Raw genomic sequence first — 15,726 nt, 5'->3', positions numbered from 1 at the left:
AAATATTAGAGGACTTTTGAAAGTTGGATCCATCTGTATTTTTTGAAACTTTCGACGACACAGGTCTATGCCGGCAAAGTTTGCGAAGAGATCTCTCCTGACAAAAACTCGCCGGAGGTACATTTCATCGGGAGAGGTCTAATCCGGCAAATATTTGATGGTATAGACATGTGCGGACGAAATTTCATTGGAGGACGTTTTCCTTTTTTTACTATTTTGAAAATATAAAATTAGTGTAGCCGCACGGCTTTGCACTTTTTAACCACCAGTATAGCCGCGTGGCTTTACTTTTTTGACACGTGGCCTAAGCGGTGGGTCCTTTTATATATTTTTAAATTTTTTTTTAAGAAATAGTATCGCCGCACGGCTATATTCGTTTTACCAATTTTTATTTAAAAAAAATAGTGTAGCCGCATGGCTTCACACGTGGCGCCTAGTTGCTGGGTGGGTCCTTTTATAAAAAAAATGTATATATATATAGTACAGCCGGCCGGCTATACTAGATTTTTTAAATTTTGTTTAAGAAATAGTATAGCCGCCCGGCTATACCCTACTAATATGGCAAATTTCCCCCGTATAGACCTATGCCGACGCAATTTCTTTAGGAGAGTGTGTTTTTCCTTTAATTTTGAAAATATAAAATTAGTTTCTTTACTTTTGCTATTAAAAAAAAGTACTAAAAAATAAAAGGGAGTAAGAAAATCAGTATCCTAAAAAAATATTTTTTTTATTTAATCCACGTGGCAATACCACATCAACAATTTAATAGAGTTCTGGATGTAACCGAATGGCAGAGACTACTTGCGAGCACACATGTTAACCTTGAGGACCAGAATTGAAAAAAAAGAAAAAGAAAAAAAGAAAGACACAACCTCATAATTTCATGATAGCCGTAATAGTTCGGGGTAATATTCAGCAGTTACCCTTAAAATTTTAATGACTGAGCACCCAAAAAATTAAAAAGAATTGTCACAAAGTATTCAGGAACCCATCAAGGAAACCTCTCTTGCTTGGAGACCATTTCTGCTGAATCATTGAAGGCAATTAAAGTAACTAGAAATAGTTGCACCAAAACTGAGAAGCTTTCATTTTACAAGAACCCAAGTGGTGCACCAACAGTTAAGCCACATAATCCTTAAATATCCCTCTCTCAAACATTTGTAGCAAGATTCAAACCACAACTTTTATCATGCTTGCAGTAGCAATGAACAAATTGGAAAATACTCGCTGTCCATTTGGAATGACTTCAAAATGTGGATAGCTCGTTTGATATGAAATCTATACATTGTTAGGTTTTGGAGCATCTTTAGCCTTGAAACTAAATCAAAATGGTCTAGAAATGAGGATTCCATCTACAATCTACTTCCCATATAGATATATAACAGATTTCTTCTAACCCATCCATCCATTCACTTCAAATCGTATATTACCTAAAGACTCTAAAGATCAAATTCTGCCAAAATTTCAAAAAACATGCCGCTTGAATATACTAGGGGGCAAGCCTACGTGGATCGCGAGGGAACAGAGAAGTTTTGCGAATGTTGTCCAAACCAAGGAAAAGCATGACAGCACGCTCCAGCCCTGCCCCGAACCCACCGTGCAGAGTTACACCATTTCTGTAAGAGCCATCACAAGGGTTAACAAGAGCCCGAGCAGAAGAAACTCATGCTAAACAATATAACAACAATAACTAGGGAAGAAAAAATTAACAATACCTAATAGCATCTATATATGTTGAAATTGTTTTCAATTCAATCCCACATGCTTGTGCTCTTTTCTCAAGTAACTCTGGTCTGTGCTCACGCTGGGCGCCAGAAATTATCTCCTCACCTAATGGATGGAAAATAGATAATTAGATTTTCATTGATATATAAATCCAAAATCATTCAGGATATAAATGTAACAACGATGCTGATACAACCATTGATGATTTACCTCGAATAAAAACATCAAATGAATTACTGTAGGCAGGATTATCGTGGCAAGGCATCGTATAGAATGGCCTAACAGCCAAAGGATACCGGTGCAGTATGTTAAACTCAGTGCCGTACCAATGATCAAGTAAAATCCAGTACAAACATTTATAATAACAACAGAATTTAAATTAAGCAAGAACAAATTAAAACATATACTTATGAAGATATAGAGCAAGCAAATAAAAAATTACTTCCCCAGAACTAGTTGCCCTAGTTTTCTCTCAGCCTTAGTGTTAAGGTCCCCCATAGGATCCACTTCAACGCCAGCATCCTGTACAAGGAGGTCAAACTTAAAATAAAAAGAGAAAATTCTGAAACTGAAAGCAGGTCGTTGTGCATGTTTAGCATTCCATGCATGAAAAAAAAAAAAAAAACATATATGTAAGTAAATAAACATAATATTCCTGACCTTAAGCATTTGAACACCTTCTTCAAACGTAAGTCGTAGAGTTTCCGGCAAATACTGCAAATTTATGAAATGTCAATAATCAGAATCAAATAGGCAACATTACAAATATCAAGTCCAAAAAAAAAAAAAAAAAGGATTATTACCTTCAATGGTTTGAAGGGATATTGCCTCCTACTGCTTCAAGCTCCTTCTGACAAGTTTTGTTCAAAGTGCCAAATATTGTAACAAATAAACGGGCAACAATATCCCTCACTTGTAAAAACAAGCATTTAACTGCTCAATAACTCACATCCATGATCATGTTGGCTGCTAGGGATAAGAAGACCTTTGACATTCAAATTCTACCTCAGAATAGTGCAAGTCGATCTCCATTTCAACATCAAGACCAGTAAATTCACACAAATGCCTATGGGTATTTGAGTCCTCGCCTCTATAAACAGGACCAATCTCAAAAACCCCGCGAAATTCAGCACAGATGGCCATCTGTTTGTGAAGCTGGGGTGATTGGGCTAGGCAGGCAGGTTGACCCTTGTAGTCGAGTGCAAACACAGCAGCACCACCTTCACTTGAACCCGCATTCAGTTTTGGCGTGTGGATTTCACGAAAGCCTTCAGATAACAAGAAACCCCTAAAGATCTACACAATAAGACAACCAATTACATACAGAACTAAACTGTAACAACAAACATTCTTCAACGTTACGAAGAGAAACAAACACAATTAATAAACACAAAGCATATATCTGCAAATGGTACAAACAAAACTTACATTTCCAACTTCACTCTGGATGCTGAATATCCCCTGATTTGCCTGTGTCCGCAAGTCAAGAACTCTATTATTCAAGCGGGTGTCCTGATTAACACGGACAAGTTTTTCTCCAGCCTAAGAACACACCAAACGATGCAATAAATACACAAAATTAAAAACAAAACGAACCAAATACTTGATAAAAAATTTCAAGAATCCAATTCATAAAAAACCTCTCATCTTACTCTCTTAAATGGTCATTGTACCTGCAAAGCTTTTTCGATTTCAGCATCACTTCGAGCAGCATCCTCAATGTTAAAAGATAGCACAGGAGCCCTACTCACACAATACAATTTCCTCACTTGAACCTCCACCTAATTAAAACCAATAGTTCAAATTACTAACCTCTTTCAAACGGATCAGCATTCCTTAAATACTGCTCGTTCAAAAAATTGGGCTCAAAACCCTTCTTTTTTATAATTTAAGTGACAACTTAAGGAAGAAAAAAAAAAGGGAGTATAATTACAATTATAAAAAAAAATATACCTGCTGTGTGGTGCCTTTTATCTCAACACTAGGAACAGACACGAGACCTTCAACATCAATAACCGATTCGCGGCTCAAACCAGCAACGTACTTAACCATCTGGCGGCTCACAGTATCAGGCTGGACCGTCACCACACCTGTACGGTGAACCATCTCTCTCTGACGACCACAAACGCCATGTTCTTCCCAACGACTCGGATCATATGAACTTTGCCTCGAATCCGCACCGAGCAGTTCTCTAATGCGTTGGTCAGAGCGGCAACCTGGGTCCGTCGGCTGACGTTCTCCACTGTCTTCAATTGTAGCGGAAACTCTCCGTAGTTGGCTGCGAGCTGGTCCAGCTCGTCGTCAACGGCAAGAGAGCGAGATGCGGCGGCCAGGGCTTGTTTCTCTAGGCGCTGGCGAAGCTTCTCTTGCTTCATGGCGGCCTTTTTGCTGACGGAGGGTGAGTCTTCGTTGATCGGAGTTTGTTCCATATTTGATATTTAAACCCTAAAAACTGCAAGCATCACAATTAACGTAATTATAAAAAGTAAAAAAATAAAAAAATAAACCATTGAAATACTTGAATCCAAGAAAAAACAGCAACAAAGCACTTAACATAATCCAAAAAAATCATTGAAAACAAAAACAAAAATCTTATGTCAAGTGATGGGCTCTGCTGCAGACAAAAATAAATACATGAACCAGAGACACTACAAAAAATGAAAGCATTAGTCACCTTTTTATAGCAACAAAATAGTTTTGGTGACATTTGAGTGGGTGGTCAATGACTTTGGTTACTAGTCATCATTATTTGTGACTAATTACCTCACACTTTAAAGAATTGGTGAGTATTGATTTAATTATAATAAATGTAAACCAACTGACACATGAACAGTAATTTGTTGAATATAATATTTGAGAATAATCTTCCTTGAGAGTAGTAATCCAATTAAATATGTATAGAACACAGCAAAAAAGAAATACGTATACAAAAACAATTAAATATTACAATGGTTAACCAATAAAGTATTGCAAATTTATCCAGATTCAAAGAAAACAATTTATTACAATTTAAATTAACTTTCCAATACTTCCAGCAAAACAGAAAAACACTCCAATAAAATTACAATTCACAGTTGCTTCTAATTGGTAATAAAGAATACAACTTCTTCTCGCATCCATCCTTCCCTGCGATTATTTGAGATCAAATCCATTCCCAGCGGCAGCTCCATTGCCAACGCTCTTGAAGAACACAGTTTGTTCTTGCCTGGCCAAGTGGTTTCTTCCAGGACTGTCTTCTTACTCCTACTCCAGAGCGGCGGTTGAATTTCTAAAGGCGCCTCTATCCCCGATCCGAGGTTCTACCTCCTTATTTTTGTATGTTGTTTTATCAATCATAAAATCTTAATCCTTACTTTTTAGGGCTTGTAGATTCTTAATTTGATTTTCATGTATTATTTGGATCTTAAATGGTTAATATTTACATCATCAAATTTGAGTCCTCCTTGCCTTCTTGATAAATTTGATACTATCTGTTTAATATTGGTATTTGACCATGTGGGGTTGCCTTGATTAAATTTGCATTTATGAACTTTTTGCCTGATGGGGTTGCCTTGATTAAATTTTTATCTTGTGATTGTTTCCAGTTGTTATGGATAAATCTTGGGTTAAATTAGAGAGGGCAGGTGAAGAATATAAGATGTGTCTGCAACAATTTATTGATGATTCATTGCTTGTTGCATCTCACGATGGGATGCTCAAATGTCCTTGCAAGAAGTGTTATAATCGGTTTTGGCGTGAACCAAATCTTGTTTGGGCACACTTATTATATGAAGGGATGGATCCACATTATGAAGATCAAGTCTAGGTTTTTCATGGTGAACATTTACCTGACCCTACCTTCATGGAGGAGGTAGAAGAACAACAATTGTGTGAACCCACAGTTAATGAAATCCACAATGTCTTGTATGATGTTTTTGGGAGCGATAGCTTTGCGAATGATTGCCATGTTGATACAAAGGGTCAACTACTAATGTGCGAGCCGAGTATGCAGAAAAGTTCTTCGACTTAGTCAATGATGCAAACACACACTTGTACCCTGGTTCAACGAAGATGAAGAAGTTAGAGTTTCTTGTTAAACTGTACCAAGCCAAATGCTTGTCAGGTTCGACTGATAAGGGAATGGATATCATGTTAAAGTTGGTGAAAAGTATTCTTCCAGATGGGGAGACATTATCGAACAGCTTCTACGATGTAAAGCAGTTAATTAAGGATCTTGGTTTGACATAACAAAAAATTGATGCGTGTCTGAATGATTGTATGCTATACTGGAAAGAATTTATACTTGATGATTCTTGTAAGCATTGTGGGCAAAGTAGGTACCAAAAACAAGATGTGGAGGAGAATGGTGATACCAGAAAAGTCCCGGCTAAAGTGCTTAGATACTTTCCACTAACTTGCAGCGCTTATATTTGTCAAGGTATACAGCCGATCACATGTCGTGGCATGCAAAGGACTAATGGTTGTGGACCAAGGTTTGTTTCCAATTGACGTACAAGATTGGAAACGTTTTGAACATGGAACGACATTAGGCGATGCATGGAAACTAATCAAGGTAAAAGCATTTTGTGAGTTGGATTTGTTTATAAATAATTTTGTGTACACAATATTCTACTGGTATTATCTGTTTGTATCACATGTGTTAATATGTAAAGGCTTTTTATCAGGGGCCACGTTGACCCCTGGGATGATGGAAAACACCATTTCAGTTGGTATCTTGACCCATTGATTGGTTGAGTGGCTGGGCAAGCACGGCCACCACTTTTTTATGGAAAGCCCTGACTAAAACGAATCAAAGCAGCTTCCAGCTTCTGCTGCCTTGTTCATTATAATCCACGACATGTTCATCTATATATAATTCATAGCTTGTATATGATTCATTCTTATATCTTGTATGGATCTGCCACTACTTCATATCTTCTATACGATTCATTCTTATAATGTATTCTCATAGGCATTATAGGCATCTTGTATGCATTCTACAGATGAATACAACTCAATAACCTCAATTATCTTGAGCTCTACCAATCATGATATGTAACGTATAGGGTCGTGGTTAGCCACTAGGTTATAGATTGCCCTTTAGTCAATGCTTTTATGAATCTGGTATTCCATTTTAGATTAGTATGTTTCGTTTTTACTTGTTTTGATAATCTGGTCATATGTTCTTTTTATGTAAGGGTCATCACCATGCATATTGGACTTACATCACATAGCAGCAATACATTTATGTGTATTAATAAGGTTAAAACCAACAGGAAGTAACAGGTGACGCAAAAGTATAATAAGCAATGAGAACAGGAATGTAACATTTCAATGGAAGTTAAAAGGTTTCTTGCACTTTAAGAGTAGTGAATTGTCAGCGCTGTTGGTCTTCGTGTTTCAGTTGAATACTCTGATTAACTTATACATGTCAAACCACTAAAATGTTAATGTATATAGTTGAATATGAATGTAGAGGACAATTGATTGGTCTGATCCGGAAACGAGAAAGAAGGCACCCAAAATACGGGCTATGGCTGAGCAGAAACTCAATCATCTTTGGAAGAAACACAAGGCCAATCTAAAAAAGAATTGGTATGATCCTTTTTTGAATTCAGAGGAGCGATGGAATTGCATTGATGACGGGGTTAGCAAAGAACAATGGAGGTTATTGGTGCAATATTGGGAGACTAGTCCAGCGCAGGTAAAACATGAAATATGTCTTTGGTTTTTGTTTTTTAAAATGGTCAATTGTTTGACGCTGTATAAAATATTCATACAGAAATGATCGATCACAAATAAATGTAATCGTGCGAAGCGCAGGATGCACCACACAACAAGGACAAAATCATATGCTCAAGTGAGGAATCAATATGTAAGTGTCACAGTTTTTCTAGTCAATTAATGTGGAGCATGTTATCATATTGTATGTCTGCTTATGCAAGTTCTCATAATGTTTTGATAGTATATAAATGATAAAAACATAGAACAGCTGGTATATACTTTCAATTTTTTAATTAATGGGCCACGAGCAAGTGATTTTGTGGATGGTTTAAGAAAAACTTCTTTTAGGTACTCATGCTATGATTTAAAATAATATTTGATATGTGAACTGCATGGTGGATTTTAGAAGGTGAATCACAGGGGTGTCTCCCCTGACAGATGCAAAATGTTTGAACTATGCCACCTAAGAAAGAATGGAACACCTGTGAATGAGACAGCTGCAAAAGCTATGGTGAGGCTGAATTTGATTGTATTTTAGGATCTGTTGTCTTGTGCTGTTTGTTACAAAGGCATCCATGTAATAGAATGCATAGTTAACATATATATATATATATATATATTCTTTGTGATTACTTCATGCAGGAATGTAGGCCCTTCAAAGTTTGAAAAATATGGTTCCAAATTATGGTATGTGGACCATGCAGTACCAGTATGCATTTTGTTAACATCATGCTTATCAATATATATGTGTTTTGGTATTATGAAATTCATAATACCAAAATACATGTTAGTTTGGTATTTTGATCATAATTGCTTCATTGGTACTAGGGTATGCCATTTCCTTGTTGAAGACCAAGCTCAAGTGGGTTGAAATTAGTTATTTTGAAAGTAGATCCCAAATGATTGTATATTTAGTTACTAGTGACTTAATATTTTGGGAGGTTTAATCCTCCATATGTGTAAATTGTAATGAAAATTATGAAATCAAAGTTAATATGTTTGTGAAATGTTTACTGTACTAGAGGAAATTGCAATGAAAGTCAATATCTTTATTAAATTGTTTATTGAATTTTAATGAAATTACAATAAACACCATACATTAATAAAAACAATAATTTTATTAATTAATTATTAAAAATTGATGTACAAATAGAAATTGTTATTTTTTTTTAATAATTCTAATACACAGATATAGATTTAAGTAACAAAAATGTATTGTCAATTTGTTGAATTTGATGGGCCCCATTGTACTTAAATATTATTAGCAATCAAATACGTAATATGAAGTTGATTGGATAGTCAAATAAGTAATAAAATATTGTAAATTAAAGTTGATTGGAAAGATAATGGGCCCCACATGCTGTTAAGAGTCAATTTCCACAATGTCACGAATGTTGTTATATCGGTGACAATAGCCTTTAGTAACATCTTCATATGTAATGAAGCCCACAATTGTAACTATATGATGATTATTACTTTTACTCACTAAAAAAGGTGACTAAAGATGTCAACAGTCACCAATAAAATGGTAACCATTGTTGATTTTTTTTGTAGTAGGAGTGCAAAGCCTCACCTGGATAACAGTTGGTGAATCGCAAGCATGAACCAGAGGCAAATATGAATGGGATACTGTGGGTTTACGAATGAGGAGGGAGAGAAGAAAAGCATGAACCGGAGACTGGGTTTACGAATGAGATGGCTGAAGCAAAAATCCTACCTCAAAAAGCAAAAGTCCTAACTCAAATAAATTAGGAAACTAAAAACCTAACCCAAATAAATTAGGAAACTAAAAACCTAACCCAAATAAATTAAGAAACTAAAAACCTAACCCAAATAAATTAGGAAATTAAAATTTTTTAAAAACATGGGCGTATTCAATTTGGATGAAATCGTAACTCTTTGTTTTCTTTAAAATTGCACCAAAAAATTTCATACTTCGGACAGTCAAACCATTAAACTGGATGAGTATGAAGTAGCATTAGACAAAAATCCTAACTCAAATAAACTAGGAAACTAAAAACCTAACCCAAATAAATTAGGAAACTAAAAACCCCTTCTTTTCATACCTTTTTTTCTATCAAGGAGAGAACTATACGCTAAGGAGTTGGCATATATTAAATTGTAATTATATCCCAAGTCTTCTGTTTTATAGTATCCAGGCTTTCTTTTTGTCCTGGATAGGATTGAGACTGACTATACCAACAAAGGAAAAGAAAGAACAATGTATTGAAAGCACCCGAATTTAAATTTTATTTTTCGTACAAACTTAAGTGAACAAATACGAAAACAATGAAAAGATCATCAAGGCTCCAGCAATAATGTTCATCTAAGAATCACAAGAGGAGGCCTTTTGTTATTTAATTTTCCTTTTTGGTACTAATTAAATGACAGACGGATTCAGAGAAGCATATGCAAGCAGTTCCTTATTGCTTTCAAATATAGCCATGACTTCTTCATTCAAAGTCAAGGACGCTTCTACGCCATCCCCATCTCTTGTATCTGTCAACACAATCATATTCTTGAATTCCATACACTGAGTCACCCACAATGGCTTTCCCCATCCGAAATCGACTGTGTAGAAAGGAAACCTGCACCAACTGCTGCAACTGTAGGCGTCCCCATCACTCCCATCCATGAGGCTCCCAAACTCTTGGAAGAATTCACATGGATCATCCCCGCTAACACCATTAGAATATCTCACTTTAAACTCCTCAATGCCTTTTCTGAGTTTAGCAGCCAACCTTTGAACATCTTCATCATTATCATCTTCACTTACTTCGGTTTTTGCTGCGAAGACGCCGAAAAAATTCCCCTCAAATTTTTCTGCTAAGGGCTGCACCAATACTTTCCGCATGTTCACGAATGGAAGCCACGCTGATGGCCTTATAGAACCCAATTTGGATCGTGATGATTCAGTGGCACACTTCCAAATGAGCGCGGACAATACTTCAACACGTGTAGGCTTTGGCAGGATGGCAGTGGCAGCTTTACACTTGAGAGCAGCAATCTTTGAGGCATCAAACACAATTCTTCTTGTTGTCCACTTTTCTTTAGCAAATTCCACTGTGGGTAGAGGTGAGTTGAGAAAACCTAGTGGTGGGAGAAGAGAAGCTGCAGCACCAAAATCTGCTGCAGGAATTACTACTTGATCAGTAGTACTGACTGAGCCCAGGGAAGCTGCAGCCCAGCTAGTAATGAATTTGCTGATCGTAGACGCATCAGCAACCTTATGACTAATGCAGACTCCGATTGCCATTCCACCACATTCGAAGAAGTTGGCCTGGACTTGTACAAGATAGCTTGGGTCTGCTAGTCTGGATCCCATATCAGCTGGAAGCAATTGTTTTAGCATCCCAAAATCTGGTTTCTCCAAAATCTTTGACATGGGCCAGTTGACTTGGGCCTCAAGAAATGCAGCCCCGTGGTCATTGCAACGGATTGAATCATTGCATTGGTACTTTCCTGCAAAGGGATAGAAGTGAGTGAGGGTTTCAAATAATGATGTTTTTAGAAGCTCACATATTTCATCAATATCATGGTCACTATTAGTATTGTTGGGATAGAAGAGAAGTATTGGGACATAAACATCTGGAATAAGCTGATCAAAGACAGAGAGGTTTGTAGTTTTGAGGTGTTGGGGAGTTGGAGAGGAAGGTGGAATTTTTTCCTTGTGAAGTACTTCAACCCTAATCCCTAAACCCATCTTGCTCCACACTTGTGTTTCATAACAATCACCATCACCTCCATATATAAAGACACATTACAAGATTCCCCGATGCAATGTGAAACTGAAGTAGTTTATTATATGCCCCACATGATACATACATATGGGACAATAAAGAAACATATAATCCATATCCTCAACGTTGCAACTTGAGTTCCACACTTGTGTATTTTTAGTTTATCATATATGCCATATGCTACAAAGATGACATTAACTTAAGAAACACATCAAATTGAATCCTCTGTGTTCTGTGCATATATCAACTTTGAAAACCATTAAACATTCATGATCCAAGTCATGCTAACGTGTACAGTAGATTGGATTAATGGGCAGATAATGCCTTGTACTTAGATTTCTTCAGTTGAACGAGTAGGAGGGATGCATATATTTAATAATAATATAATAATAATAAAGTAACGTGCTATTGCTAATAATTAAACAAGCCCTCTAGATTGATTATGATCCCATTTTGAAATAACCAGGCCAATTGAAAATTTCAAAGCTCATTTCAGAACAAAAGATTCTAATTTTTTATCAGTAATAATAACAATAATAACAATACAAGACAAGAAATATAATTTCAAGGCTCATTTGGGATTGCTTCTAAAGTAAGCACTCCGGCTCATAAGCTCTAAAAAAGGACTCTTGAAGAAGCACTGGCAAATGAGCCCTGAAATTATAGGTTGTACCAATAGTGATTTGTTGGCGTGACTTGTGAATATTGACTTACTTTCCTTACACACCAAGAATTCCTATTACAATTGTAATTGATTTACTTTAATTCATGATTTCCTACTATAAATATGACAGGACCAGCCCTGGAATTTCCCCCAAACAGGCGGACTCCGTCTTTGGTGCCAACATCTCCCGATCTGGGCCCACTTACTAAAACCCGAGACATCCTACCAAAATTTTGCAGAGTCTCCTGTAAAATGCTCAAACCCAACAACATTCAACCTGCATAATTTACATCATATAAATCCCAACTGCACAGCATGCTTTCAACATACAACAATTCAAACTAAAGTGGCCTCCGGCCTCAAGTAACAACCTAACATGGGCGATAGAGCATCTAATAGAATTAGTTTACAACAGACAGTTGAGTAGAAGGAATTTACACAAGTCCTATCTACAGGATGGAATGTTTTGAGCTCGTACTCTGCTTGAACGCTTCAAGAGCAACTCTATGCAGGCGAAAAGAAATATGTGAGTGGACAAAAATAAAGTTTGCATTTAAAACAACATAATAACCCCACTGTGTAAAAATAATGCTCAAGCATGCAGTTTCACAATCCATAAACCAAATACGCAAAACATATAATCTCAAAGTCCGATAAATCTCAAAATCTCAAACCACAACTCCATTCCCAAAGATATGCAACTCTCACCAACCCATATATATATAAATATATAACTATAATATAACATATACTTCTCTCCATACTAATGTACCGGAAACAATATAACTGATTGTTTGGCTGATGCAGGATTTCAGGTACTAACCTGCGTCCGGATGAGTAGTCCAGCGGGACGGACTCCATAGCTCACACGCGTGCCCAGCGGCACGTGTAGCTCACATATCTCATAACAAGTCCTATGCATGGATTATCATCACCCGAACTTGCCAAGGATATGTGTGATAATACTAAGCAATATACATACTCTTCCCATACGCCACATAACGATTACGTGATGGGAAGTGTCTCACACACCAGCATTGCCAACGACATGTGTGAGACCCACAATCTCATGGCCTTCCCACCCCACCGGCATCGCTAACGACGTGTGTGGGAAGCCTTTAGCAACCAGGGAATGGTACTCACCTAACATACTCATACATCTCACAACCATCCCTCAAACTCATATCTTTCCACAATCTCAAAACAACAACTCCTCGTACTCTATACATAGGCAATATAGACAGATATCCCAAAATTCATATAAACATATCCATAATACTCAAATATAGCCATACCCAAAATATATTGCCAATACGTATATGAATATCCAAATCCATCAACCAAATACTTAATAAATCACATTTACCATTTAAAAACATATGCACAAATCTTTTATCAATAAAATCATGCGAATGCTTGAAAACAAAGTTCACTCACAGGTAATCCCAAGCTGCCCTATTGGCCAGAAGGTCACTGCTTCGCGTATGATCAACCGAAATACCTATTTTGAGATACGAACCCTTGATTAATATAATGCACTTCAAAATGGAAATTCACAAAAGAGAATACTTCAATCCCCAAGTTCCCGGTGCGTATCGTCCCAATGGATATCCTAAGGTTGATTACAGGTTTGGGAATCGCCCAATCGTACGACGTTATCGCTAATCCCCAAACTTTGAATTATTGAATCGGAACATCCGGGCTCCGATTCACGATCCGCGAATTCCTATAGGATTCTAAGAGTACCTAGATCAACATACTTCAATTTGGAAATGATCCAACCGTTAGAACCTATCGAACCTGGATAACGCACACTATGCGAAAATCCGTTCGATAGTCAAACGACATCCGAATTGAGATCCATAAAATCCTACGCACTCATGACAACCTAAGGATCTCATCAGGATAAAATGCAGCTCCACTACCCTTGCCTACGCGCCGCCACACGCGCCGGCAGTGCGTGGAGTGTGTAGAAATTTACCGGTGACGGAAAATCTCCAAATCACAAGCCACCATTCCAATCTGGTCGACGAATGGAGCATCTTTTCCAACTACCACAAGGTCCAATTTGCGGGAACTGGCGAATTTCAAATTAAAACCGGCCAAAACCTAGCTTCCAAAATCAACTTCCAAACTTCAAAATCGTTCCAATCCTAAGCGAATCGGCTAGAACACGTAAAAGAGGAAGAAAACCCATCAATTTTACGAAATGGGCCCGGTGGAGCAGCGGCGCAACGATCGGAAACTTCGGTTGAAGCGATCGATACCATCGGCGATTCTCTGAGCTTTCCAAGGAAATTAGGGTGGGGCTTGATCGGGACTTCACGGCGAGTCGAACGGACCGTTCTCGAGGTTTGAGGTGGCGGACGTGGCGGTGTGAGGGGTTTTCCGGTTCGGTGAAGTAAAGAAACATGGGGAAGGGTTTACGCAGAGAGGGAAAATCGGGAGAGAGAGAGTACGTGTGTGTGTGTGGAGTAAAAGTGAAAAATCTGATTTTTACCAAACTTTTTGAAATAATTACGGTTCCGCCATCGAACTTAATTTGCTTGCCAAAACTTCATTACAACTCCAATTCAAGCTTACCGCATGTCTACAGATTCGTCTCAGTACCACCTACGCAACCAAACCACTCGTGGTCCAAAATCTTTCTGGATAAGAAAATGACTAAAATTACCCTTAATCCAAGGGTAAATTCATAATTCACTTAATTTAATTAAAATAGGAATAAATTGGAGTCGGGGTGTTACAAATAGATTTAGGAATTTATTATTTACTTGCCCATTCAGGTTTCGTTGTATTATAAATATGACCTTCTACAAGGAGCAGAATACACAGAAAATTCCCACAAACAAATATTCTCTCATAGTTTTCATATTTTAGCATGGTATCAGAGCGGCAATTTTGGAATTGCTGACTTTAGTTTCAAACCCCCACCGCCGTTATGGAGGTTGATGATTTTCAAAGGTAGCACCACCTCCTTCTCTCCTTCTCAACCAACCATAAGCTAAGTTGAGTGCCCATATGGCTCAAATCCTATGATCGGGCGCACTTTGGCTCAATCCGATCTGAATCAGGATCCTATTTTGATGACCAACCCGATCCGGAATCGGGATCCTATTTTGACGACTCTACGAACCCGACCGGACTATGATGATGACGACCCGACCTCGACTCACGAAGGCGACCCGAACCCTACTCCGATGATGACCCTAACCTTTGTCTCCGATTCAGGACCCCACCCGATTTCGACTCGACTCGTGCTGATCCCGATCCAATTCCTACTCAACTCAGATCCTATGCATCTTCCGCGCATAGATTATGACTTCTCGACTAATGACTCGACATGGACCAGATTGCGCATATTATGCTGATCCGAGACACACTCTTGAAACTTGTTTTAAATTGCATGGCTACCCCGATTGGTGAGCTACTTTTAAAGAGCGAAGACACTGCAATATGACCAGTAATGGTACTGGTTATAGATTCCATACTTCCGATAAGATTGATTCCAAAAGCTGGATAATTGATTCTGGTGCAACTGATCATATGACGTTTGATCCTGATGATTTTCTGAATACTACACAACCTTGATGAACCTGTATTGCAAATGCCAATGGCGTTACTTATCCTGTGACGGGGCTGCATCTGCACTCTCATCCTCTCTCACATTATCTAATACTTTACTTGTTCCATCTTTACCCACTAAATTGTTGTCAGTTAGTTAGCTTACTAAACAATTGAATTGTTGTGTACTCATTTACCCGAGTTTTTGTTTGCTTCAGGATATTCACACTAAGGAGAATTTTGGTCGTGGTACTAAGAGAGAGGGGCTATATTATGTCGATGACTTCAATCCCGATGTGGCTAACAGTGTGACGCATCCCTTTGATAGCA

At 37.7% G+C, this 15,726-nt stretch overlaps 2 protein-coding genes, 1 long non-coding RNA gene and 1 pseudogene across 3 annotated transcripts; 1 reads left to right on the top strand and 3 right to left on the bottom strand.

The window, feature by feature from the left end:
• Positions 1 to 1,489: 1,489 nt before the first annotated feature.
• On the bottom strand, positions 1,490 to 2,680 carry LOC148918708 (aspartate--tRNA ligase 2, cytoplasmic-like). Its single transcript, XM_089048683.1, has 6 exons — positions 2,675 to 2,680; positions 2,386 to 2,439; positions 2,168 to 2,247; positions 1,936 to 2,003; positions 1,716 to 1,830; positions 1,490 to 1,616 (listed from the first exon to the last, which is right to left on the bottom strand). The coding sequence occupies exons 1-6, from the start codon at positions 2,678 to 2,680 to the stop codon at positions 1,490 to 1,492; spliced, it is 450 nt and encodes a 149-aa protein (XP_088904809.1).
• On the bottom strand, positions 1,716 to 4,346 carry LOC103325750 (aspartate--tRNA ligase 1, cytoplasmic-like). Its single transcript, XM_089048843.1, has 7 exons — positions 3,679 to 4,346; positions 3,399 to 3,506; positions 3,154 to 3,267; positions 2,529 to 3,021; positions 2,386 to 2,439; positions 1,936 to 2,247; positions 1,716 to 1,830 (listed from the first exon to the last, which is right to left on the bottom strand). Exons 1-4 carry the CDS (start codon positions 3,829 to 3,831, stop codon positions 2,695 to 2,697), a joined length of 702 nt encoding a protein of 233 aa, XP_088904969.1. The 5' UTR covers positions 3,832 to 4,346; the 3' UTR covers positions 1,716 to 1,830; positions 1,936 to 2,247; positions 2,386 to 2,439; positions 2,529 to 2,694.
• Positions 4,347 to 5,532: 1,186 nt separating this feature from the next.
• Positions 5,533 to 8,008, top strand: LOC148918707 (uncharacterized). Its single transcript, XR_016125407.1, has 3 exons — positions 5,533 to 6,277; positions 7,181 to 7,408; positions 7,487 to 8,008. It is a non-coding gene; the product is annotated as an uncharacterized LOC148918707 (long non-coding RNA).
• Positions 8,009 to 9,773: 1,765 nt separating this feature from the next.
• On the bottom strand, positions 9,774 to 11,137 carry LOC107880761 (akuammiline synthase 1 pseudogene; annotated as a pseudogene).
• Between the last annotated feature and the right edge of the window lie 4,589 nt (positions 11,138 to 15,726).

Source organism: Prunus mume, linkage group LG3 (assembly GCF_029339155.1).
Source record: "Prunus mume cultivar Tortuosa linkage group LG3, ASM2933915v1, whole genome shotgun sequence".
Classification (NCBI taxonomy): Eukaryota; Viridiplantae; Streptophyta; class Magnoliopsida; order Rosales; family Rosaceae; genus Prunus; species Prunus mume.
This window is presented reverse-complemented; position numbering and strand designations above follow the sequence as displayed.